General features: G+C 45.6%; 1 protein-coding gene across 1 annotated transcript; it reads left to right on the top strand.

Moving 5' to 3' along the window:
- LOC311238858 (single-strand DNA endonuclease ASTE1-like) lies at window positions 1-27,945 on the top strand. Its single transcript, XM_084327057.1, has 9 exons — window positions 1-51; window positions 3,215-3,465; window positions 8,545-8,811; window positions 10,599-10,939; window positions 11,039-11,495; window positions 11,578-11,741; window positions 12,840-13,050; window positions 14,895-15,087; window positions 27,034-27,945. The coding sequence occupies exons 2-9, from the start codon at window positions 3,228-3,230 to the stop codon at window positions 27,347-27,349; spliced, it is 2,187 nt and encodes a 728-aa protein (XP_084183183.1). The 5' UTR covers window positions 1-51; window positions 3,215-3,227; the 3' UTR covers window positions 27,350-27,945.
- Window positions 27,946-27,952: the final 7 nt, after the last annotated feature.

Below are 27,952 nucleotides of genomic sequence, written 5' to 3' on the forward strand. Positions count from 1 at the left end.
TCCAGCTCACATGTAAACATCTCCAAGCGGATCGAGAGTCAAGCAAAAGGCGTGAGTATAGAGCATATTTATACATTATTTATTCAGCTACAGTCATTTCTTGAAATACCTTGTTTCCCTTATGTATTGTATTAACACAATCGTAACATTAACCATCCATATAATTCGATTAATATGTTTCATTATTGCTTGGCTGCAGTGTTGTTGGGGAAGCTACTCTGAAAAGCATTATAGTTTGAACTACAGTAAACCTACTCTCAAGAGAAATAATGTTTGGTTAACCAACGTTACTTTATGTTCAAACGACTTCATTACACAAAATGTAAACATCTGCAATGCAAATGTCAAATGTATATGCTCTCTTTTTTAGACTCTTCTTGTATCACAAACAGCACTGTATTTGTAGATCTGGTATGTCATAAATGTATAGATGTAGCAGTACTGTATGTCATGTATGTCATATTTATGATGAATTGAAAATGGGGGACCCTGATGTAAACAAGACGAAAGTCTTTCTCTGGTCTGCATCCCCTTAACAATTGTGTGTATTGAGCTGTACTGTATTGTACCCATTCTGCAATCTGTTAATAAAGTTTTCAATCAATCAATCAATCAATACATAATTATAACATTATAGGGCGAACACAACATTTATGAGAATGATTGTACACCAGAACACCACTCACTTGCAAGTGAAAACTAAGTGCATCTAGATATCTTCTCAGATGGGGGATCTTGAGACAAAATCTTATCAAATGGGTGTGCCTGATCTAATAGGTGTCACTTTAGGGCTCCTTGACATGAAAAGGTTTGAGAACCAATGGCGTAGGCTACTTCTCATAGAAAAAACGTTATGCAGATGTTAACTTAAAGCGTGTTTATCTTGAACTGGACGAGTTCCCATCTTTACCATCACAGTGGTCACCTGTCAGCTTAGCTGTCAGAGCAGAATGTCTTGTATGACAGGGTGAGGGGAGGGGTTGGTGGTCGCAGGGGTTTCACTCAGGAGAGGAGAAGTAGTAGTTCTAGTAGTTAACTGCTCCATCTCAAGGTCAAAAAGGTTATCAACTACTAAAATCATTATTACCTATTTGAATGTAGTTTTACTACCAGCAGGCTACTGCAAAATGTAGCTAAACCACTAGTTTAATTACATGTAGTGAAACTATTCCCCACCACTGCTGCTTGGTTGAATGTGCTGCTGCGTGCAACACGGTGATCTCATCAGAAAACGTGAATAAAGTACTAATCGACCACAGGAAAAAAGGTACATAATGTACATTATGAATTGAAAATGGGGGACCCTGATGTAAACAAGACGAAAGTCTTTCTCTAGTCTGCAATTGTGTGTATTGAGCTGTACTGTACCTATTCTGCAATCTGTTAATTAACATTTTCATTCAATCAATCAATCAATCAACACATTATGTTATAACCATATAGTTACGTATTGTATCACAAACACGAGTGCTCTCACCACTATCTAACTATGATTGTTCACTTGAACATTCACTATAAACATTCACTTAATGGTTATGGTCAAGATATAAAGTTAGGGTTAATGTTAGCGTTCGATCCCCAACAGGGGAACTTCAATGTTTTCTGAAAAAGTCAAAGAAAAATGTAATATGTAATACTGTAATCTACTTATTTGCAATTCGTACACGTTACATTTTTGATACAATACATAAATATATGACTTATTATGGGTTATGGCTATAACATAACATACATTATGTACCTTTTTTCTTTCTGTGGCCGATGAGTACTTAATTTACACATTTTAAGCAAGATCGGGCTGTAGAATATAATACTTAAGATTCTAGTGCTTCTAGATTGCATGCTTTTTCAGCCACTACCATTTCTGTCATGGAAAACATTTCCCAACCCAGTTGACCATCTATTTAGCGAGCAGTGGTTGCTGACTGGTCATAATATATGTCGTCTGTCTTTTCCATTGCATTCTATTTTTGCATCTCTGCAAGGAACTAAGACCAGAGACCAGAGCAGACCGGTTAGTGAGTGTAAATTATTCCACCGGGCACGACATTTCTTCTTAGGTGGAAGGAAGCAAGTCGTAGCGTCACGTAGCAAAGTTTACTTGCCTGTATCGGGAATCTTTGGACATTTCTACTCATAGCATTTTACAGAACAAAACAACAAACAAAATGGGGAAAATTCAGATGTCATAGTAGCATGGGGGGAGGGGGGGCATAGACGGAAGAGGTAATAATAATAGAACATAGTAATAAAGTAATAATGGTAATATTGATAATAGTGATAACAGTAGTGAACAGTATTGAATGGCAGGATTCAATCAGACAGTAGTAATAGTGATGATCGATCGTATACATGGTCCAAACCGTAGTACTGCACCAGAGTCCGTCCAGTGGTTAGTATTAAGAGTCAGATAGTCCTCAGTTCTTCAGCCGTTTAGCTGGAGAATAATGTAAATGTGAATGTTAGCTCTCCCGCAAGTGGCATCAGTCCGTGCCCACGGTCGTGGAGCCTGATGGCCCACTGGCATGAAGGACTGGCTGAGAGACGGTTTGTGGTGTGTCGTGGGGGTGATGATAAGTCTATGGCTGAACGTGCTCCTCGTCTTGGCTAGCTCCTCGTAGAGGGGAGGGGTTTTCCAGTATAGCGTCCAGCTTTTTCCTCATCCTCCTCTCTGCCGCCACCTCTAGTTTGTCAAGTTCGACTCCCACTACGGAGCGCTATAGCCTTCCTCACCAGCTTGTTCAGTTTGTTAGTGTCTCTTGTGTTGATGTTATCCCCCCCCCCCCCCAGCATAGCGGCACGGTGGTGTAGTGGTTAACACTGTCGCCTCACAGCAAGAAGGTCCAGGGTTCGATTCCCGCTTGGGGACCAGGTTTCCATGATGCCAGGTACTCAGGTGGGGTATCTCCCAGGCCTTTCTGTGTGGAGTTTGCATGTTCTCCCCATGCTCGCAAGGGTTCCCCCCCCCCCCCCCCCCCGATAAGATAAACCCAATGGAAAAACATGCACAACAAGACGGACAGGAGCACTTGGATTGGTCCCCGGGGGCGCGGCTCACGTTGACGCCCTATCTGCTCCCGGCTGCCCATGGGGGGGGGAAGGACAACGGGATGGGAAAAGTGCAGAGAGACAATTACATACCACGGTGAAGAAGAGGACACTGGCTAGTGGCTACCACATACAAGTGAAATCTTCTCTCTCCATCTCCCTCCAGGCGCGGCGAGCTTATGGGTGTGCAGGGCCTGACCACCTACGTCGAGGGGAACAGAAGCTTCTTCCAGGATGTGAAGTTCCGGGACAGTCGCCTGGTCGTCGACGGCTGCAGCTTGTACTTCCGCCTCTACTTCACCCACGGCCTGGAGCAGCAGCATGGCGGGGAGTATGACTCCTTCGCCCGCCTGCTCTCCCAGTTCTTCTCCGCCCTGGCGGCCTGCGGCATCCAGCCGTACGTGGTGCTGGACGGAGGTAAGGGGTGGGACCACCACAGATCCACAGACGGTCAAATAGATAGAATAGAATTATTAAGGCTGAGACGATATGCCATTTGGAATACAATCGATAAATCGGGACAAAATTATCGATACATATCGATTTATTTTATTATTATGTTATAATAATAATAATAATAACTTTATTTGTATAGCACTTTTCATACAGAGAATGCAGTTCAAAGTGCAGTAAAAAATACAGGCATAAGCGAGCATAAAAAATGAAATACAAAAAGATAGAGGTGGCAAGGTAAGGTAAATCACAGTTTTTCAGTAATACAGATAATAAAATAGAAGTAGTAAATAGTGTGATAAAATTGTTCAGTAAAAAATATATATAACAACATAGCAGTGTATCGCTCTTAATACTTTGAGTTTCTTTACAAAGTTCTAATGTATAGAGCATCGCTCTAACATACAACAGAGCAGTGCGTCGCTCTTGACACTTTAAGTTTCTTTACAAAGTACAGTTCTAAATTACCTTATAGAACAACAGAGCATATAAAAAAGAAAAAGTTTAATACTGTGATAGGAAAATATTATCATGTCATATTGTTCTGTGTTAAATACATATTTCTCTGTACAAAGCCTTAACTAGTCTGACTAGGCAAAGACACTAGGCGACAGTCTTAAAGACTCTTAACAGTGTTCTTATGGCAACGACCAAGGTTGAGGAGATATGACATTTGGCCTGGACTCCAGTTCGTGTGTGAAGACATAACAAAGCCCCTAGACTCGTCTTTTGTTTTCATTCTTCCCATCTTTATTATTAAGTTGGTATCTTATCATGTACGTCATGTCGATTATGTATTTAATGTATGTCTGACCAAGAGCTCTTTGTCACTTTCTGGTCAGACACTCGTGTGACTCTGATGATAAACTGATCACCTTTTCTATGGCCATGGAAACAGAAATAAACTATGTTCTATATTTTTATATACACAAATTGACTCGTCTAAATTTCTACAGCTCCACATTTTGGCTCGTTTGAATAATCCACAACAATACATTAATACTTAAAAAACTATTATTTAACGTTAGTTCGTGTGTGTGTGTGTGTGTGTGTCACGTGCGCTCACTGTAGTTTTTGCGATGCTGTAGTTGGCCCACGACACACACACACACTAACGTTAGATCATATATTTTTATCTTTTTTAAGAAAAAAGTATTTTAAATTAAAAAAATGTATTTAAAAGAAATGTTTACACATGTAAAAAAAAAAGTGACGCCACTTATCGATTTCACGCAGTTATCGATAATTATCGATAAATCGATAAGTGGTCTCAGCCTTACATAGAATGAGCATGAAATAGACAGAATAAAAGCGAGGCAGAGAATAGGAGAAAGGGTAAAAGCGAGGCAGATAATAACAAAATGGTAAACGGCGCATTTATATAGTTATTTTATCCAAAAAAAACGCTTTACATTCCCCCATTCACACACCGACGGTGGGGAGGCGACCGTGCAAAGTGGCTCGGGAGGTAGAGCAGTCGTAATCCGGAGGTTCCCGGTTCGATTCCCAGCTCCTCCCGGGCATCGCGTCGAAGTGTCCTTGAGCAAAAGCCCTAATTGCTCCTGATGAGCAGGTTGGCACCTTGCATGGTCGCCGTCGGTGTGTGGATGTGTGAGTGAACGGGTCAAATGTGAGGAACAAATTGTAAAGCGCTTTGGAGCCCACATATCCGAGGACTTGACATGGACCACACACATTGACAGTGTTGTGAAGAAGGCACGACAACGCCTCTACTTCCTCAGGCGCCTAAGGAAGTTCCAAGTCAGTCAGAAGATCCTTAGGAACTTCTACTCATGTACAATAGAGAGCATCCTGACCGGCAACATCACCTCCTGGTTTGGGAATAGCACTGCACAAGACCGTAGCAGACTACAAAGAGTGACACGTTCAGCCGAACGCACAATTAGAGGGGGGCTTCCCACCCTCCAGAACATTTACAACAAGCGGTGCAAGGGGAAGGCTAAGAGAATTATTAAGGACTCGAGCCACCCGAACAACTGCCTCTTTGAACTGCTGCCGTCAGGCAAGCGATACCGGAGTCTTATGGCGAGCACAGAAAGACTCAGAAGGAGCTTCTATCCCCAGGCCATCAGGCTGCTAAACGAACAATAATCGCTAAACGAACAATAATCACTATGCAACAACCATCAAATGCACACAGCACACACACCCACACGCACACACACACTCACTCAAACAAACAACACACTGCAGCACCCACTCTCCACACTTTAGATCACACAAACACACTTACACTTTATATTTATTGATAAAGGATTTGCACTACAACTCGTACACCTACTGTGAATTGTACCTAAACTGCACCTCGTCCATTTATGCCTTGCACTATATAGTATTGTATATTAGTACACTGCACAGTATTGTATATTGTATGGTAACTACGTCTACGAACATTGTACATATGTCTAAACTGAACACTGTGACCTCTTTTTTTTCTTCTAATTTTTACTATGTTTTTATTTCACACTTATCTTGTCATGCACAGTCTCTGGAGCGCAACAGTAAGAAGCATTTTGTACAAAAGTAAGTTCAAGTTCAAGTTCAAGTTCTTTAATAGTTGTCATACAGAAGTACAGAATACTTTCATACAAAATGCTTCTTACTGTTACGCTCCAGAGACTGTGCTAGACAAGATAGTATCAAATAACATAATAACATAATATAGCATGAATTTAGAAGAAGAATGAGGTCACAGTTGTTCGGTATAGACATATGTACAATGTTCTGAGTTACCATATAATATACAATACACAATACTATGCAGTGTACTAATGTACAGTACTATCTAGTGCAAAGCAGAAATGGGATGAGGTACAATTTTAGGTACAATTTACAGTAAGGTGTACGAGTTGTAGTGCAATCCTTCATCCATAAATATAAAGTGTGGGGAGTGGGTGCTACAGTGTGTTTGTTTAAAGTGGGTGTGTGCTATAAAGTGTGTGTAGTGGGTGCTACAGTGTGTTTGTTTAAAGTGAGTGTGTGCGTGTGGATGTGTGTGCTATGTGTGTTTGGTGGTTGTTGTTGTGTAGTGTTCATTCATTGTTCGTTTAGCAGCCTGATGGCCTGGGGATAGAAGCTACTTCTGAGTCTTTCTGTGCTCGCCTTGAGACTCCTGTGTCGCTTGCCTGACGGCAGCAGTTCAAAGAGGCAGTTGTTCGGGTGGCTCGAGTCCTTAATAATTCTCTTAGCCTTCCCCTTGCAACGCTTGTTGTAAATGTTCTGGAGAGTGGGGAGCCCCCCTCCAATTGTGCGTTCGGCTGAACGTGTCACTCTTTGTAGTCTGCTTTGGTCTTTTGCAGTGCTATTCCCAAACCAGGAGGTGATGTTGCCGGTCAAGATGCTCTCTATTGTACATGAGTAGAAGTTCTTAAGGATCTTCTGGCTGACTTGGAACTTCCTTAGGCGCCTGAGGAAGTAGAGGCGTTGTCGTGCCTTCTTCACCACACTGTTAATGTGTATGGTCCATTTCAAGTCCTCGGATATGTGGGCTCCGAGGTACTTGAAGCTGTTGACTCTCTCAACCGGTGCCCCGTCGATGCTGAGGGGGCTGTAGTCCTTGACCCCCGACCTCCTGAAGTCCACAATCATCTCCTTTGTTTTGCTGACGTTCAGGGAGAGGCTGTTTTCCTGGCACCATCCCGCCAGGACCTTGACCTCTTCCAGGTAGGCCCTCTCGTCGTTGGCAGAGATCAGGCCCACCACCACTGTGTCGTCAGCAAATTTGACGATTGTATTGCTACTCCGCTGAGCCACACAGTCGTGTGTGTACAGGGAGTAGAGGAGGGGACTCAGAACACAGCCCTGGGGGGCCCCTATGTTGAGGGTGATGGATGAGGAGGTGCAGTTGCCTGCTCTCACCACCTGGGGTCTGCCAGTCAGGAAGTCCAAGACCCACTGGCAGAGGTCATAGCCCAAGCCCAGGTCCCTGAGCTTGGCTATGAGTATGGAGGGGACTATGGTATTGAATGCCGAGCTGTAGTCGATGAATAGCATTCTCACATAGTTCCCCTGCCTCTTGTCCAGGTGTGATGCTGCTGTGTGCAGCACATGGGATATGGCGTCCTCCGTGGACCTGTTGGGGCGGTATGCAAATTGCAGTATTCTGTACTTCTGTATGACAACTATTAAAGAAACTTGAAACTTGGATAAAAGTGCTATATAAATGCAGCCATTTACCATTTATGTGTATATATACTGTGTGTACGCGTAATCGCGTATACAGATACAGTATATGATGCGCATGTATTTGATTTATGTTTGATCATTGCGTATAGTGTCCTGTAACTCCATATATGGGCTGGGCACCAAAAAAATCTGTTAAATCAATCAGTCAGTCAATCAACCAATCATAATAGATATGGTTTACATAAAAACCTTGGAAATAATTGTTCGTGCTAAGAGTAAAAGCCTACCTTCGTGCTAAAGTAAAAGAGTAAAAGCCTACCAGTTTGTATTCAATGTCTCTTTCAACCAAGAGAAGGAAAGTATCATTTAAGAGGGTTGTGTATTCTTAAAACGTGTAAAAAGGTAAGAACTAATGTAAAAGATAGATGTGTTTCAATTTTGGGAGTTAAATGATGGAATAGCCTTAGTGACGGGTTGAAGTTGTGTACTTCTCAGGGGAGATTTAAAAAGGCCGTAAAGGATCAAATAATTCAGGAGTACAGTTTTGAGTAAAAACATCAAACATTTGTTTTTTTCTTTAAAAAGAAAATGTATATCTTGCAGCATATTTTAAGTTTTTCTTTCTTATATTAAAATATATTTCGTTTTTTTAAGAATTTGTAAAGGATAGGCAAAAATAAGCATGTGCTTCAGCCTATTCCTTTTTTTCAGTCGTTGATTTTGGATTTTGTGTGTGAGCTTGCCTTGAATATGTACATTTGTGATTTTCTATTATTATAATTATTTTTTTGCAAGTCCGCACGGGTGTGTTTGATTTGTCTGTAAACAAGACAAAAAAAATAAACTTCATCCATCCATTCATCCATCCATTCATAATGCTGTGATTGCTCTCGACAGGGATGGACCCCAGTGATAAGAAGTTCTCTACGCTGCGACAGCGGCTGCAGTCCAAGATCAGGGACGCGGACAGTCTCAGCCGCGGCCGCAACGGCTCCGTCCTCCCGCTGCTGACGCGAGAGGTCTTCACTCAGGTCCTCACCCAGCAAGGCGTGCCATTGGTCCAGTGCCCGGCTGAGGCCGACTGGGAGATCGCCTCATTGGCTCGCCAGTGGGGCTGCCCGGTTCTGACCAATGACAGTGACTTTTATATCTTTGACCTGCCAGGTGGGTGGGGCTTGCTCACGATTGCAATTATTTTTGATTGATATTGAAATTGCGATTAAAAAATTTTTTTTATCTACTTTTTCTCCCATTTTCTATTTTTCTCCCATCCCCAATTTCGTATCGTCCAATTCTACCCTCCCCTGTCTCGAACGCTGTTAGGCCATGCCTCCCACAGGCCGGCTGCAATGTGGACTAAGCCTTGCATCACGTGTCCCCTCCGGTACTCGAGGAAGCAGCCGTCGCATCTTTTCACCTGCACAGCGCGATCTCTCAGCGGCGAGGGTCTGCGTGGGAGGGACACGCCGCCCCCGTCGCTTCCTGATTCTGCTGCGCAGGCGCACCAACCGACCTGTAGGAGTCGCCGTCCGATCCCCACCCACCAGCTTCCCACCCCTAACACTGCCAATTGCGTTAGTATGAACGACCAGCCAAGCTGGTAGCAATGCCGAGAGCTGGGCTCGAACCCAGCATCTCCTGCATTAGTGGCGAGCGCCTTGCCCACTGCGCCACTTAGCCGCCCTTTGAAATTGCAATTATTAAACCCGATTAGGGTTGGGTACCTTTCACATTTGAACCGATACCGGTACCCAACGGGTACTTTAGTCTCTAAAAATGTTATCTACCTACCTCAGTTGTAAAAAAAATAAACGTAAAATAATTTATTATCATTATTATTTATTTAGAACAATTTGTTAATATATAATATTGCAGCAAGCGTCGTCTGCATCTAGCTTTGTAAAGTGTAACCACATTTGCGACCGTTTACGGCTTGCCATTGCCCCCCGACTGCTTTGTTGTTGAGTCAAGTCAAATCCTAGGTAAGCGCGTGTTGTGCGCGTGAACGTTGACGCGAACGTGCGGCACACTTCATAGGTTCGTTTCGCAGTAAACGAAACGTTGACGTCATCGGACTTTAAAAAAAATATTTATAATTTCTTTTTTTACTGTACCGAAATGTGGCACCGGCGGATCTCACGTGAATCGGTACTCCGTAGTACCGACGTGATTCGGTCGGCACCCTTAATTCGGTTCGGTACCCATCCCTAAACACGATTCCTCGTTGATTCGAGAACATCGTATAGCGATGACTGGATTTGTTTTACCTTCCGAAGGCTGCCTTTCCGTCGTCTTCTACGAGTTACCGAAGAGGTTTCAAAACAACGAGCCGGGGCTCCTCCCTCCTCCCTCTCGACACGATGCTGAAACTACTGTTTGGGCTTTTGGGGGGTAGAGGGGGGGGGGGGGGGGGGGCACTGCTGTGAAGGAAGGGTGTGCTGTGTTTACAAGACAAAATGAGAGCAACACGGCATGCGGCACAATAATCATTTTATCTCGTTTATCTCGTTTGATCACAATCGTAATTGAAATTGGATTAATGGCCCAGCCCTACAGGTGGTCGATTGGTCAGGTGGTAATAATTCGTTTTTTTATATATATATATATTTTTAAATACCCTCAAACTAAATCCTCAATTTGAATAAAGTGATTAATCTGATTAAATTAGTATTTTTCTTTTATTATATCAACTTTCCAGCCCCAGCCCAACTAAATCAATTAAATCAACTGTCTTTAATGAATATAACTCATCAGTTTCTTTTAATACTATAATATTAGTGTAGCCTAATCTTTATCTGCAACTGTGAAGAAAAACCCCATTGGTTTAAACAGAAGTAATAAAAAAAAAAAAAAAAAAAAATTGATTTAGAATTCGAATGCCAACGTAACGAGCGAAGGTTCGAACGTTTGGGCTCAGCCCTAGTTACCTGTCCTCTGTTCCGTCTCCTCAGGTGGTTACCTGCCGTTCCGCTTCTTCCAGTGGACCACCCTCAGCGGCGGCAGAGCGCCCCAGCAGCAGTACGTCTCGGCGCGCCTCTACACCACCGACGGGCTCTGCCGGCGGTTCGGCGGCATGAACCGCGAGCTGCTGCCGCTGTGCGCCGTGCTGGCCGGCAACGACTACGCCGCGCCGAAGGGCGCCGACGCTCTCCTGGCGATGGTGGATCTGACCCGGCCGCGGGGAGGAGGAGGAGGGGGCGGCGGCAAGGGTAATAAGACGGCCTCCTCGCGCATCGAGGGTCTCCTCCTCTGGCTCTCCTCCTTCCCGGGGCCGGCGGAGGCGTTGGAGGAGGTGGCGAGGCTGACGGGGGGGGGAGTGGAGAGAGGAGGAGGAGGAGGCGGAGGAGGAGGAGGAGGAGGAGGAGGAGGAGGCGGAGGAGGAGGAGGAGGAGGAGGAGGAGGAAGAGGGGCGAGCAGCAGCGCGCTCGGCTCCCTGCTGTGGGCCGCCATGCAGGAGTACCGTCTGACCGCGCGGAGCTCTCTGGCCGCGTGGTTCTCCGGCGGCGGGAACGCGGCGGGGCCTCCGGGGGGCCAAGCGGCCTGGCCCGACGCGCTGCCCGAGTGCCTGTGGCGGGCCGCGGCGCGGGGCCGGCTCAGCCCCCTGGCGCTGGACGTGCTGCTGCTGCGTCGGGTGATGCTCATCCCGCAGGTGGAGAACAGCAAGCTGGAGAGCAGCCACTGCAGCGCGGGGGCCATCAGGCGGGCCATGTACGGACTGCTGCTGTACAGGGCCGGGGAGGGGGCGGGGGCGGGGGCCGGGGCGGGGAGAGACGAGCGGAGCCAGGGGAGCGGAGGAGGAGGCGGGGGTGGTGTCCAAGAGGACTTTGACCCGGGGAAGAGGGGCAGGGGTGGGGGGAGAGGGCAAGGGGGAAGGGGGCGTAGGGGTAGGGGGGGGTGGTGGTGGTGGTGGTCAGGGTGTAGGACCACCAGTCGATAGTGGACAGGGGGGGGTCAGTGCGGAAGCAGTGCCGGCGGAGAGCGTCGGCGCCCCCGCCTGTGTGGAGGAGTACGACAGGCTCCACCTGGACCTGAGACGGAAGCGGGTGGAGGCGCGGCGGCCCGGGACCCCCCTCGGCCTGGACACGCTCAGCCAGGTAACCATGAATGAATGAATTAATGAATTAATGAATTAATGAATGAATGAATGAATGAATGAATGAATGAAAACGTTTATTTTTGAACATGTGTTCTCCATATTCCTCCAAACAAAATCACGGTATATCTAGCTCCGTCAATCGGAACAATCAGAACAAAAATAATATTTTTTTTTAAACAAAAAAAAAGGAATTATAAACAAAAAGTCAAGAGCAATGTATTTAGTTAGCAGACATGTCCAAAAAAGGAGTAGAGGGAAGCTAATTGCTTATCGATCCCTACCCCCTTACATTTACATATGTTCTTCCATTAATTTTACTAGATATAACATAATTTAGTATAATACAATATAGAATATACTTTTACTTATAGTACGAAAAGAAAACAAACTTGATTCACTTGACAGCAGTGAATACAGTACAGCACTACACAACACAATATAACATAACTTTGTTTATCCTCATTACTCATTTCTGTATTTCTCTAATGTGTATTTTTTAAGCTGCTTTTTAAATTGTGCCATTATGTTTGTTTGATGTAAACAGACCATGACAACGTAATCATAAGTAATCATGTCAATAAGTCACTTTCCTATTGTAGTAGTAACAGCTGTGTTGTTATTAGTAAACAACATGGTTGGCTTTACACACACACATGTTTTGGCAATTTATTTATTTATTTATTAAACGCCTTCCATATAAATCACACCCTTGTGAATAACTAAAGTTCAGTGAATTTATTTTAATTGAATACCACTAGTTAAATTCTTATGATCATAATCACCCCCCCCCCCCACACACACACACACACACTGCCACTTTACTTTACTAACTCACTGCCACTTTACTGCCATTATTTATATTTACTATGTACCACTGCTGCTAGAAGATTTGCACTAATTTCTCTTTACCTCTATATTTATTTCACTCATTCATTTCATTTCTAGCTACTGTTTATTTTGTATATAGTCCTGTATATTGTGTGTGTACATTGTGTCCTATTATGTTACTTTATGTTTATAGTGTCCTATATGTTTCTTATGGAAAATGACAATAAAGTTGACTTTGACCCATCTTCCTCTCCTAACTTCACCCAAGGCCCCCCAGGGGGTGCGTCTGGGTGTCCTGCTCGACGTGTTGGGGGTGAAAGAGTCTGCTTTGGCCCCGGTTCCTCCACATCTCCAGCTGGCCGTGGGGGTGACGGGGTTCTGGATGAGAGAGGCCCAGCCGGCGCCCTCGCCGCCCCAGGTCCAGGCTCTGCTGCTGGGCATGGTCTACGGAGAGCTGGCCTGGAACAACCAGCCTGGAGGTACAGTGCCTAATCATCATCATCATCAGCACACTGGATAATAATAACAATCTTCTGTTTTGTGTTTATTTGTGTCCGTTCATGTCTGCCAGTCTGCATGTGAGTGTCTAGAAACAAGTGTGTGTGTGTGTGTGTGTGTGTGTGTGTGTGTGTGTGTGTGTGTGTGTGTGTGTGTGTGTGTGTGTGTGTGTGTGTGTGTGTGTGTGTGTGTGTGTGTGTGTGTGTGTGTGTGTGTGTGTGTGTGTGTGTGTGTGTGTGTGTGTGTGTGTGTGTGTGTGTGTGGGTGCTCATTATTCTGTCTGTCTGTGTGTGTGTGTGTGTGTGTGTGTGTGTGTGTGTGTGTGTGTGTGTGTGTGTGTGTGTGGGTGCTCATTATTCTGTCTGTCTGTGTGTGTGTGTATGGGTGCTCATGATAAACATACAACGTGATTGACAGGTTGGAGATCAAGGTTTTATGTTTCAGAGGGGAGAATCTCAAGCTTTAAGGACTGTTGGAGTTCATTCCATGAGCTAGAGGGGCATCATAGAGATCCACTTTTTCTCCTCTTTTTAAATTTTTCTCCCATCTCAATTTCGCTGTGCCAATTCTCCCTCCCCTGTCTTGAACGTTGCTCGCATATGCCCCCCCACTGGCCGGTTGTAGGGAGGATAGAAGCCTTGCATCACGTGTCCCCTCCGGTACACGAGGAGGCAGCCTGTCACATCTTTTCACCTGCCAGCGCAGACTCTCATTGGCGAGGAGTAACGTGTGGGAGGCTCACACTGCCCCCGCCATTTCCTGTCTCTGCTGTGCAGGCGTCCCCAACCGACCTGTAGGAGTCGCTGTTCACAACGTCCAGACTACCACCCTTCGACTTCCACCCGCTGACTCTGCCAATTGAGTTAGTATGACGGCCGGCCCAAGTCGGAGGCAACGCCGATAGCCGGAGTCGAACCCGGTGTCTCTTGCGTTGGTGACGAGCGCAATGTCCGCTGCGCCACCCAGCCACCCTCCTTAACTGTATTTCTTATTCTTATTTGTGATTTTTGACTACATAAATGTTTATTGCGCTCACATGTGTAGACGTGGACTGGTTTTGTTGTTTTGATCATGGACTCTTGTTCTGTTAACTATTTGTTCTGATTTGTGATTTTAATTGTGTATTATACTGTTCATTTTATTCTATCTTTTAGAAAAGCCTCAATGGACTGGTGTTGAAAACTAGCACAACACATCTGGTCTGTCCACTGTGGCGAGTCCAATGTAGCTGTGGTGTCCATTAGGGCTGCAACCATTAGTCGATTATGAAAAATCGTCGACGAGAAATTGTTGCGTCGATTAGTCATAAAAAAAATAATAATCATTTGCACTACCTATCTTTGTGAAAGTGGCTGCTCAGCTCTGGTCCAACCAGCTGAAGACTTCTTAGCTTAACATAACAGACCGACAGTAAGTTTGGGGGAACTAATGGGATAACTGGGGATGTTGTTTGGTCCTGACAAGAGTCTCAAAGCAACTCTGAGGTCATGCTCAATGTCCAATCTGTTCCTCTGCTCTGTCTTCAGCTGGACCAGAGCTGAGAAGCCACTTTCACAAAGATAGGTAGTGCAAAAAAAAAAAAAAAATCTTTATTTTTTTTATATAATTGTTTTTCAATTAGTCGACTAATCGAAAAAATAATCGACAGATTAGTCGACTACCAAAATAGTCATTAGTTGCAGCCCTAGTGTCCATTTTAAATAAGAGTTTTCATTCATTCATATTGTGAGCGATCTGTGGCGCTGAATGTCCCTTGGGATCAATAAAGTGCTTCTATCTACTGTATACATGAGACGTCTTCTCCACCGTGTCCCCTCCCTCACAGTGCCGCAGTCGGGTTGGGCCACAGAGCGCAGCATTTGGGCCGGGCTGGACCGACTCCGGGTCAGGCCCGGGGAGAGGCGGGGCATGGACGTAGGAGTGGCACACAGTTTCAGCCAATGGCAGGCCTGCTTCTGGAGCGCACTGTGTCTTAACCAGCTACTGTTGCTGCCTCTGCTTGAGCCACTCATGTCATGGTAAGACACACACACATGGACACACACACACATGGACACACACACATGGACACACACACACACATGGACACACACACACACACATGGACACACACACATGGACACACACACACATGGACACACACACATGGACACACACACACACATGGACACACACACACACACATGGACACACACACATGGACACACACACACGGACACACACACATGGACACACACACACACATGGACACACACACACACACATGGACACACACACATGGACACACACACATGGACACAACCACACACACATGGACACACACATGGACACACACACATGGACACACACACACACACATGGACACACACACATGGACACACACACACACATGGACACACACACATGGACACACACACACACATGGACACACACACACACACACATGGACACACACACACACACAACCACACACACACACACACACATGGACACAACCACACACACATGGACACACACACACACACACACACATGGACACACACAGACGCACACACACACACATGGACACACACACACACACATGGACACAACCACACACACATGGACACACACACAGACGCACACACACACACATGGACACACACACACATGGACACAACCACACACACATGGACACAACGACACACACATGGACACACACACACACATACACACACATGGACAACCACACACACATGGACATGGACACAACCACACACACATGGACACAACCCCACACACACACACATGGACACACACACACATGGACACAACCACACACACACACATGGACACACACGCACACATGGACACAACCACACGCACACATGGACACAACCACATTGACACTGTCAACATTAATACAATTATTCTTCTATCATTCTTATGTGTTGAAAATCTCCTCTAGTGTGTGGCAATACCAACAGCTATTTCTGACCAGGCCATGCAGCTGTTGGTAGGAAGCACAGACAGAGAAGGCAGGATTTGGCCTACTAAGATAAGCTAGTTACAGTATGCATAAATATATGCCATAAGAATCAATCTACTGTTCCAGTTATCCATTGTAAGAATGTATAGACAACCATCTACAAATATGTATACTATTACAAAATGTGCTGTTTACTGTATTAAAGCAGGCCATGGTCATATAGGAACGCACTAATTCGACCCACAGTATGTCCTTCACTAATGAACCACCTGTGACAAAGCTAAAATAGTGATGTTCTCGGTTTACAGTCTGTCTCCTTGTTTAGACGTGTTGCATGGAGTATAAATTGACAAGGGAGGAAGTATTTGGACACACGTCTTTGCGAAGCCTGAGCTAAGTACTGATTTTGTGTCCACTCCACAGCTGTGATGTGTATTCTCTGTAATATTGTTTTATTCACTCTGTAATAAATCCTTGAACCTAAAACCTTCTCCTTACCGTCTCTCCAAGGTCAAATTAACTGAACCCGACAAATTGGTGGCTGGTACGGGTATTTGGCTTCTGGAACGAGACGGCACTCGTGGACAGGACTGGGCGGCACTCATTAAACGGATCCATCAGAAAAGGTAAGCATAGCCTGTTATATCGAAATCTGCATAGGTTAACAATAGTATGAGTGTCTCCCAGTGCCTGAAACCGTGAGTGTTCTCTCCATTATATTTACAAAACATTTGGATAACAATTTGGTTAAAGTCAGATTGACATTTTCCTAAAAGAGTGAATAACCAATATTATATTCTGATACTGTATAACCCTGTGATGTGCTGAGATGTATTTTCGTGGGACAGTACCAGAAGACCTTTCGTAAGGCCGGGGATTATACCTGAATAGTATTATATGTTAAATGCCATAGTGTAAACCAAAGTCCTACAAAAGATAGGCCTGCCTGAAAAGACAGATATATGACATAGTGTAAACAAAGACCTAAAAGGATATAGGCCTGCCTGTAAAGACAGAGATATTGGGCAGACAATCATTGAATGCAGGACTGATTACGTTTGGGGGTGCGGGCAGTTTACGGACATATGGATTAATATTACCTTTGTCTTGTCCTGGTACTAGTCCCCTATATTGTCTCAGGACCTGCAATTCAAGTCTGCAAAATAAGCTTAGACTGTTGTAAACCTATTTAAACGGCATGACTAGGGAATAAAGGAAAAAGTACTGGGTAGGTGATGTTATATTTCATTTATGTTTTGATTGTGTGAGCAATAGCTCAAAGCAGTGTGTTTTAAACCTAAACGGTGTCCATGTTTTTGAGAACCTTATGGAAACCTTGCGGTGCTAACAAGAAGGTTTTTCAAAAAAAGGCTGATTGACTGAATACAATTTCAATACAATCTGGCTGGCCGTTTTAGGTAGTGATTTGGGGGAAAAGTGGGTGGCTTAAACTGGGCTGATCTTAACAAAATACTTGGATGAAATGAGACATTCCTGATCTATTTGAACTATTCAAATATTAATGGAAGAAGTCAAAAGCATCCAAGAATTTTAAGATTACACTGTGGACGGGGTGGGAATCTTTAGAATTAGCTGACTGGCGCGGAAGTTTAAAATTGAATAAACAGAGAGGGTTGGCAAGGAAAAAAGTATTTGACCTACAACGGTCATAGGCTGTGTATAAATAGTATTTACCTATATATTTGACAAACTACACCCTACTACTTATGATATTCAACAAGTTTTATTTTTTACAAAAACATACACAGAGAACTTTTATCTAAACATAACAGGCATCTGTAGTCTCACAAATCCTATTTATAAAACACACACACACACATAGGAGGAGACCCCCTGCTGTCTAGCACGTGCTATTTAGGACACACACACACACCCCCGCACACACACACACACACACCCCCACACACACACACACACACACACACACCCACACACACACACACACAACGTGCTATTTAGGACACACACACACACACCCACACACACACACACACAACGTGCTATTTAGGACACACACACACACCCCCGCACACACACACACACACACACCCACACACACACACACACAACGTGCTATTTAGGACACACACACACACACACACACACACCCACACCCACACACACACACACACACACACACACACACACACACACACACACACACACACACAGTCTTACTATAATATATCCCACACACGCTCATTGCAGTATACAACATTAGTCTCAATCAAACCAAGATGGCGGATGTTGAAGAAACCACCCAATCTGTACTACAGAAAGTGTATCTACGGCTCGATGTGACCACAGAGCCCCAAGACAGAAGTAAGACAAGGAAGACTATGGAGAAATTGATAAAGAATTGGCAGATGAGGAACCTCTTCCCCCAGAACGAAGCGCCGGCTCCTTCGGTGGCAGACAGACTAAATGTGTTTAACCATGAGCAAGGGGAGCTTTCCTTGAGGACTATTGCATGGGAGAAAGGCGGAAGACACAGGATGGGACCCACCAAAACAGCATTAGACAAATCCCTGAAGCAGATGGCAAAAGTGACCTGTCTCCTAATGCACATTAAACATGTGACCCCAATATCAGCAGTCTCTGTCTGTCCAGTCTCTATAGAAGACAGGTCAGACATTTTCACCCCGTTACAGCCTCACTTTTGCTCCACTCCAAGCTCAAATTCCTCTGCCCCTCCACTATACCCTAACCCAGCCAACCTATTAGACACAACACCCCCAGAGTATACACCCCCCACCAATGCATGCCTTTTCCCTCAACAAACACAGGCCCCCATAATCCATATTACAAACGGGATCCTGGAAGTAGACGAGACCAGTAAAGACAGGGAGCTGACACAGCTGATCCATGATATCCGAGCCCTCAGACATAACACCACTGAAATAATAGAGGCCTGCAGGGAAGGGCAAGCAAGCTCCAGCGATAAGGAGGGACTGTCAGGCCCAAAAGGAAACATGACACCAAAGAATGTAGATGCAAGGAGGAAAAAGGTGGAAGCTAGGACATGCTACAGTCCGGGCAGCGACACATACAGGACCAGCGCAGGTACTAGTCAAGCTTCAAAGGAGCTCTCATCTGGAGAAAGTGGGGGAGAAGAGAATGGATACACGGCCGATGCAGAGCCATGGGACAGAAACAATGACGTCAAAGAAGTAGAGGGGGTGGACAAAGTCATAGTGCTAGAAGGACGACTGAAACTACGAGGTGATGAGAAGAGCCCCAGAGGAAAATCCCTGGAGATAGCAGGTGGAGAAATGCTATTACAACACACTCCAGTGGGACACCACACAAGAGCAAGAGAAAGAGCCAGAGAGAGGGAGGAAGGAGCAGCCGGTCAGTGCCCCCTTGTGACCTCTCACCATGGACAAGGAGCAGCCGGTCACAACATGTGCCCTCTGGTGGCCACTCATCATGGACTTACTATATACCAGGCCTGGTGCCACAGGGACCTGGAGGCCTTAGTGGCGAAGCTACCCCCGCTGGCCAAAGGAGGGCAGCGATGGATAATGGAGGTTGAGAAATTTACTGCCGGAGATACTCTATGTCTGGGAGATCTCAGGGCCCTGATGGGAAGATTGGAAGGAAGACTAAAGGCAAGAACCATAGATACCCAGGCAAATTGCACTAACTCCCCAGATGAAGATAATTTCAATCAACACAGACAGTTATATTGGGCTGGGGTCCGAGATGTATACCCCACTACAAGGACTCTCTCCTCCCTAGCCAGTCTGAAGAAGGAACAGGGTGAGGAGATACATGCCTTCCTGAAAAAGTGTGAAGAGGTGTGGTTGGAAAGCACAGGAGAAAGACATGATAGCTCCAATGCCACCACCATGTTGTGGAGAAACGCAGTGGTACATGCCCTTCCCCAGGCAGTGCAAGACCGATTGGAGGACATTGTGGGTCTGGATACGAAAGACGACGAGGAATGGAAAGCCCACCTCATCCATTATGACAACAAGCACAAGAAAATTCAAAACGACAATGATGAAGAGATAAAGACATTGGGAAAGAGACTGTTGAAAATGCAAGTGAGTGAGAAAGACGATGAGGCCAACAGGGCAAAGAGAGGGAAAAAACAAATGTTGATGGGTCACATGGGGCCACCCATGCAACAAGAAGCTGTGGAAGCTCCAGCCACTGTACCCTCACCCATGCCACCACCACAGCAACAGTGGCCCGCTTACCCCACTCCCATGGCTCCCTATGCGTACCCACCCCCATACCAATACCAGGCATACGGGCCTCCAATGAACAGAGGGCCACCAAGAGGAAGAGGAAATGGGAGGTTCAATCCACCGCCACAACCAACTGGCTGTTACATCTGTGGACATGGTGGCCACTGGGCCCGCGACTGTTATCAGAACATACAGAACAGAGGCGGACAGAGGGGCAACCCTAGAGGAGGATACAGCCCCAGAGGAAGAGGAGGACCTCCGCAACAGGAAGGATCCAGAGGTTACCCGCCGAATGCCTCCCAATTGCCTATGTCAGCATGGGAGACTGAAGAGTGGGGACCACAATGAAGATGCCCAAAGGATCCAACCACAGGTATAGCGGTACCGGCCCACCAAGAACCAATGGTTACCTGTGAAATTGAGGGTGAAATAATACAGCTCATGGTGGACACCGGAGCCGCAGTATCGGTTATCACCAGCCTCAAGGGAAAGTCCCCACCACTTTCCACAAAGACTCTCAACACAGTTGGATACTCGGGAAAATCTGAAATGCAGAAATATACCACGCCATTGGTCACCACAGTAGGCTGTCAAACTCTCCTCCATTCCTTCCTCCACGCACCCAAATGCCCCGTCAACCTATTAGGAAGAGACCTTTTGGTCAAAATAGGAGCTGTAATCCTCTGCTCTCCAGATGGCCTTATCCTGCGCCTCCCTGGAAGCGCTGAAAACCTTACAACATACAGCAGTGGAGAAAGGATATTAATGTTGGGAACTCCAGACACCCCACAAGAAACCACTCAAGTCTACTGGAGTAGGCTACTCACTACTGGTATTGACACCCCAGAAATACAAAGATGTTACATGTTATGGAAACCTTGGATAAACACCCTGGGAGCATTTGGGCCCCCGATAGACCCCCTTCATCTTACCTACAACTACCTCAGACGACCTGATGAGGAGTATCAACAAGCCTGGGAAGAGGACAAAGAAAATAATACTGAGAAGATACAGATATCAGACCTCTATGTGGGACAACAAGGAGTCGCTGCACAATGCCTACTCACCCCAGAACAACAACAGTGGTATGTCCTGGATGAAGAAGCCACCCCACACATCACCCTAGCGGTAGCAGTGGGACAAGAAGCAAGGTCACTGGGCCATATGATGAGAAAAGCCCTGGCCAGCACATGGTTACCCACCAGGTCACCCAAGCTCTTCGTCAATCCTGAAGGCACCATGTGGAGAATCCTTCACAACGGCACTGATCAAGGCCAGTTGGAAAAACAGGAATTAGAACGGGACCATGGAAGAGAACATACTAACCATCCAGACACGGAAGAATGGCTGCAGAACGTCCCACATACGTTATGGACCACCGGCCCCTATGATGTGGGACTAGTGGCCAATAGAGAAGTTTCAGTCACCCTCAAGCCAGACCAAACCCCCTGTTGGAGGCCCCAGTACAAACTCAAACCAGAACAGATCAATGGAATTGATGACACCATCCGAGGACTCCTAGAAGTTGGAGTCTTAAGACACACCACATCTCCCTGGAACACCCCCATACTGCCAGTACCCAAAGCAGGAAACAATGGATGGAGAATGGTCCATGACCTGCGAGAAGTCAACAATGCAACAGTAACAGAAAACCTTCCTGTGCCTGACCCCTATGTGGCGCTGCAGAACATTGATCCGTCACATACCCACTTCTCCGTCATCGACTTGGCAAATGCATTCTTCTGCCTGCCCCTCGATCCAGAAGTTCAAGATATGTTTGCCTTTACCTATAAAGGACTTCAACTCACCTACAATAGGATGCCGCAAGGCTACAAGGGTAGCCCTGGACTATTCAACCAAGCACTGAAGAAGGACCTAGACACCCTGGCACTGCCGGAAGGAGTCATTCTGATTATGTATGTGGATGATCTGCTCTTGGCTGCCCCCTCTGGTGAGACCTGTCTAAAAGCCACCTCCGATCTGTTGGTATTCCTAGCCAAAATTGGCTACAAGGTTAAAAAGGAGAAAACCCAGATAGCAAGACGAACCGTTACTTTCCTTGGAAGGCTCATCTCAGCAAACAGCCTGACGCTGTCCTCATCTCAACGAACCTCCATCCTCACCCATGGGAAACCAAGAACAGTGCAACAGATGTTGGCTTTCTTGGGCTTGACCGGTTACAGCAGATCCCATATACCTGACTATGTGTCCCTAACTCAGGCCTTGAGGGACATGATTACAGAAGCTGGCAACAGGAACCTCACAGCGGTACTGGATTGGACACTGGAAGGAGAAGAAGCATTCACCCAGACCAAACAAGCCCTGGCACAGGCTGCTCACCTGTGCACTCCAGACTACTCACAACCATTCTACTTGGATGTTTCTGAAACAGAAGGGGTGGTAAACGGAGTTCTGTTTCAGAAAAAGGAGGGGGAACGAAGGATACTAACATATCATAGTTCAAAACTCGACAACATCGAAAAAGGTCAAGCAGGATGTACAAGACACCTGGCGGCACTCGCCAGAGCCATTGAGAAGACAGCTCATGTGGTCATGTGCCACCCCCTCAAGATAAACACAACTCATGGAGTAGTCGCATTCCTGAGCTCCAAAGCCTTCACCTTCTCGCCAATCAGAAGAATCAAGGTTTCTGAGACCCTCACACAACCACACATCAGCTATGAATCAGGAAGAGTGAACATAGCCACCGGACTAACATCAAAAGACCTGGAACCACATGACTGTAGTTACATCGCCCAGAAAGATCTGAGAATCAGAACAGATCTACAAGAGGAACCACTACCAAACCCAGAAAAGGTCATGTACAGTGATGGATGCTGCTACAAGGGTGAAACAGGAAACGTTGCCTCCTACGCAGTGGTACAACAAAAAGGTTCCCAAACAATAACTCTGGAAGCAGCCATCATACCACAACCAGCCTCAGCACAACTGGCGGAGATCAAAGCCTTAACCAGAGCACTGGAATTAAGTGAAGGTGCCAGAGTAAACATCTACACAGACTCAGCGTATGGCCATGGAGCCGTTCATGTCAATGGACCCCAGTGGATAAGAAGAGGTTTCATCACCTCCCAGAAAGCACCTGTCAAACATGCAGAAGCACTCAGAAAACTGTTAGCGGCTGTACTGCTCCCCCGGGAGGTAGCCGTTATAAAGTGCAAAGGACATCAGAATTCGACCTCACCCATAGCCCGGGGAAACGATGCAGCAGACAAAGCGGCCAAAAAAGCAGGAGGTTACACAGGACAGATGGTGAGCCTCCAGGAAGAAAACAGACCAGAGCTAACTGAAGACAGCATTAGAGAAATGCAAAAAGAAGCAGGACCTTATGAACAAAATCAATGGGCAAGGAAAGGAGCCCAATGTGAAAAAGGAATCTGGAGGGCACATGACGGCCGCCTAGTAGCTCCCGCAAAACTATGCCAGCTACTCATAAAACAGGCCCATGGCCCCACCCACGTCAGCAGACGGAGAACCACCAAGGAAGTAGAACTACAATGGTGGCACCCTTACATGAAGGACATGATAGAAAACTACATTACAGATTGCGACACTTGTAATGCATACAACAACAAAAAAACATACAAGCTCCCCATGGGAAGGTTCCCTGTCCCTGATGCACCATTTAAGGAAATTTGTATTGACTACACTGACATGGGGGCTGAAAACGTTGTAAGGGGCTACAGATACATACTGGTGATGGTGGATAGATTCACCAGGTGGGTTGAAGCAATCCCCTGTAAAAAGGAGGATGCTGGATCGGTCATTAAGTGGCTAAAAAATGAACTAATTCCACGGCACGGTGTCCCCCGGCTCATAAGGTCCGACAATGGGACTCATTTCACCAGCCAAAAGCTAGGTGAGGTGGAAAAATACTTAGGAATAGAACACAAATATGGCAGCGTTTACCATCCTGCCTCGCAAGGTTTGGTCGAGCGAGCAAATCAGACCTTGAAAAGGAAGATAGCAAAAGCTTGTCATGGGACAAAGCTGAAGTGGGTGGATGCCCTGCCTCTTGCATTGATGTCTATGAGGTCCTCTCAAAATGAGAAAACTCATCTCTCCCCTCATGAGTTAATGACAGGGAGACCAATGCCAGGCCCACCTAGAGAGGGAGTGTGTGAACCCACTTTGAACATATGGGAGATAGAGGTGGAAGATTACCTAAAGGCCCTCACTAACATCACTCAAGTCTTGTCTACACAGGTTCAGAGATCCGAGGAGGATCAGGAGGAAGCAGATAAGACTCCTGTTAAGCCTGGAGATTGGGTACGGGTTAAAGTTCACAAAAGAAAGTGGACTGAACCCAGGTGGACAGGGCCTTGGGAAGTGGTTGAACACACATCCCACGCCCTGAAAGTTAGAGGAAAAACAGGAGCTCATTGGCACCACCTCACACATTGTGTACCTGCACAGGCACCCTCTCGAACAGTCGGAGAGATTAGAACCGATTTGGCTGCGCTGGAACAATCAAAGTAATGACAATTTGGCTACTTGATCAAGAACTAACAGAAACGGCGCAAACGGACGATATTGAGTCTGTAGATACCTTAGACATAACTCAATCCACAATTCTCACCCCTCCCCAAACAAAACACGACCAACAATTATACCTCACTCAGTTTGTTATTTCCGCCTGTCAAAAGGGCTCAGCAACCGTATTCCGTATTCAGGAAAGTATTCATGTATCACCAGGAAAGACCCCTGTTTATCAGCATGTTCACCTCCATAGCCTGGCCCCCCTACCTGACTGATAATGTGATCTCCTTCTCCCCTACCGCCCCACCCGTTTCCCTCCGGTCCTCTTCCACTCTTTCCCTCACTGTCCCATCATCCAAACTTAAAGGTTTTGGTGACCAGTCTTTTTCATGAGCTGCACCCAGACGGTGGACCACCCTCCCTCAGACTGTCCGTGACTCTCCCTCACTCTCCACCTTTAAAGCCAGACTCAAAACCTACCTGTTTTTTGAACTTTCCCTACCCATAACCACCCTCCTCCAACCTACCACCTCCCTTTCCCCCTTCCCTACTTCCTCTCCCTCACCTGCCCCTTCCCCTCGGCTTCCTTACTTCCCTGACTACTGGACTCTGCATCTGTTACTTGTTTACCCGTGGTTAAAGGTCCTCTGTCCTCATACTGTTGCTCATTCCCTGTGATTCTCTGTTTCTTTGTTTCTTTGTTTTTACTCACGGTCAGCGTTTTTGGGTTCTTGAAAAGTGCTTTATAAATCAAATGTATTATTATTATTAATAACATGACTAGAACCTGTTGAAACAGTATGAAAGAACACCAGTATGAAAGAACACCAGATGGGAAGTGAATAAATCGGGGCCATTGTTTCCAAATCAAGCTTGCCCTACTGGTAAAATGAAAGACGAGTTGAGTGAATGACATGGAATGGATGGAAGGTGATAATGATAAAATGCAAATAATCTAATTATTATCAGAATAATTCCGAGATCACTCACGTGAAGAAGATGGGTCCAGCGATAAGAAGATTTTTTCGTACGTTTATTGCTATATTTTTGCGCCCTACGCAAAGGAGGGATGGAGTGTGACCTTCCAGGCATGACATCCCTTCTTCACATTTTTTCCGCGGTTTTTGGTGATGTTATTAGATTTGGCTAATGCATTGTTAGCATGCTGCACGTGTGTTTACTGTGTGGAACACCACATATTTATTTCTTTATACTGCAGATGTAATATACGGTTGTTATATGGATGTTTTCATTAGTTATTACACCATGTATAATTGCCAACCATACGCCAATGTCAGAAGCTTATGCCTTATATTTTACTGCCTATGCGGTCTCACCCATTGTGTATTAAAAAATACCTTCGTCTGGACAGAGAGATGGTGAGTAGAGTTTCCCCTTGACCAAATCGTACTGTCCCGCAGGGGTTTTCGCTCTCACACAATAGGGTTGGAGGATTTGGCATATCATATTAACTTCTGTTATGGTTTGGTAATTATTATGGTAGGTTTGTGGTTTTCAGTTGTTCACACCATAAAATTGGTGTGAAAGGAGGGATTGTCAACATTAATACAATTATTCTTCTATCATTCTTATGTGTTGAAAATCTCCTCTAGTGTGTGGCAATACCAACAGCTATTTCTGACCAGGCCATGCAGCTGTTGGTAGGAAGCACAGACAGAGAAGGCAGGATTTGGCCTACTAAGATAAGCTAGTTACAGTATGCATAAATATATGCCATAAGAATCAATCTACTGTTCCAGTTATCCATTGTAAGAATGTATAGACAACCATCTACAAATATGTATACTATTACAAAATGTGCTGTTTACTGTATTAAAGCAGGCCATGGTCATATAGGAACGCACTAATTCGACCCACAGTATGTCCTTCACTAATGAACCACCTGTGACAAAGCTAAAATAGTGATGTTCTCGGTTTACAGTCTGTCTCCTTGTTTAGACGTGTTGCATGGAGTATAAATTGACAAGGGAGGAAGTATTTGGACACACGTCTTTGCGAAGCCTGAGCTAAGTACTGATTTTGTGTCCACTCCACAGCTGTGATGTGTATTCTCTGTAATATTGTTTTATTCACTCTGTAATAAATCCTTGAACCTAAAACCTTCTCCTTACCGTCTCTCCAAGGTCAAATTAACTGAACCCGACAACACACACGCACACAAAATACACAAAAACATTGGAGTAAAGTCTTCTCTCTTTCTCTCCCTCCCTCTATCACTCCCTCCCTCCCTCCCTCCCTCCCTCACTCCCCCCGTCTCATAGGATGTTCAGTGGCTCCTTGGTACACGGCCTGATCAAGGCTCTGCAAAGCGGCCGGCCTGCTGACTCCTTCCTGCCCCAGGGGTCTCTCTCTGGACAACTATACTGCACTCTGGTGGACGCGGTGCAGAACTGCAACTCCACAACACACCACCGCCCCTCCTCTGCGCCAGGGGGGAGGAGGAAGAGAGGGGACCGCAGGGGGAGGAGAGGAAGAGGAAGAGGGGCTGGAGGAGGAGGAGGGGAGAGAGGGACTGAGGAGATTAACAATAGGTTTGCTCTCCTGATGAGTGAGGAGGAGTTTGATGATGATAAGTGATGATGAGGAAGAGAGGGAGAAAGAGAGACTTTTATACAAGCAGGATGTTCATTCTAGTGGATTTTATTACAACTGTACTCAGGGAAAGTCACGCACGTGAGTGACTTGTCGATGACATCATCGAAGAAAACATTTTATTAAAGGGGCACTTCACCAAAAAACAATGCTGATTTATTTGACAGATAATCTCACACACACATCCCCCAACACGTTTTTAATTTGCGCACATTAATTCATTGAGAGTAAATGATAAATCGGTGCATTGACTCCTTGTGTTAATTACAGCTGTAAATGAAGCAACACCTTGTCTTATAGGGATCGACTGCCTACCTTGTCGTTTAATTGAGCTGTATTTAACAACACAATGATTCAATGTCCACAGTACTGTATATTTGCATATCATATATGTCACAAATGTAACAGTACTATATACCTGTATGTCATGTATGTCCCTATGCCATAAATGTCATGTATGTTGTGTATATGTCATAAATGTCATTATGAATTGAAAATGGGGGACCCTGGTGTAAACAAGACGAAAGACTTTCTCTGGTCTGCATCCCCTTAACAATTGTGTATTGAGCCGTACTGTACTGTACCCAT

Source organism: Notolepis coatsorum (genome assembly GCF_963971535.1).
Source record: "Notolepis coatsorum genome assembly, chromosome: 13".
Taxonomy (NCBI): Eukaryota; Metazoa; Chordata; class Actinopteri; order Aulopiformes; family Paralepididae; genus Notolepis; species Notolepis coatsorum.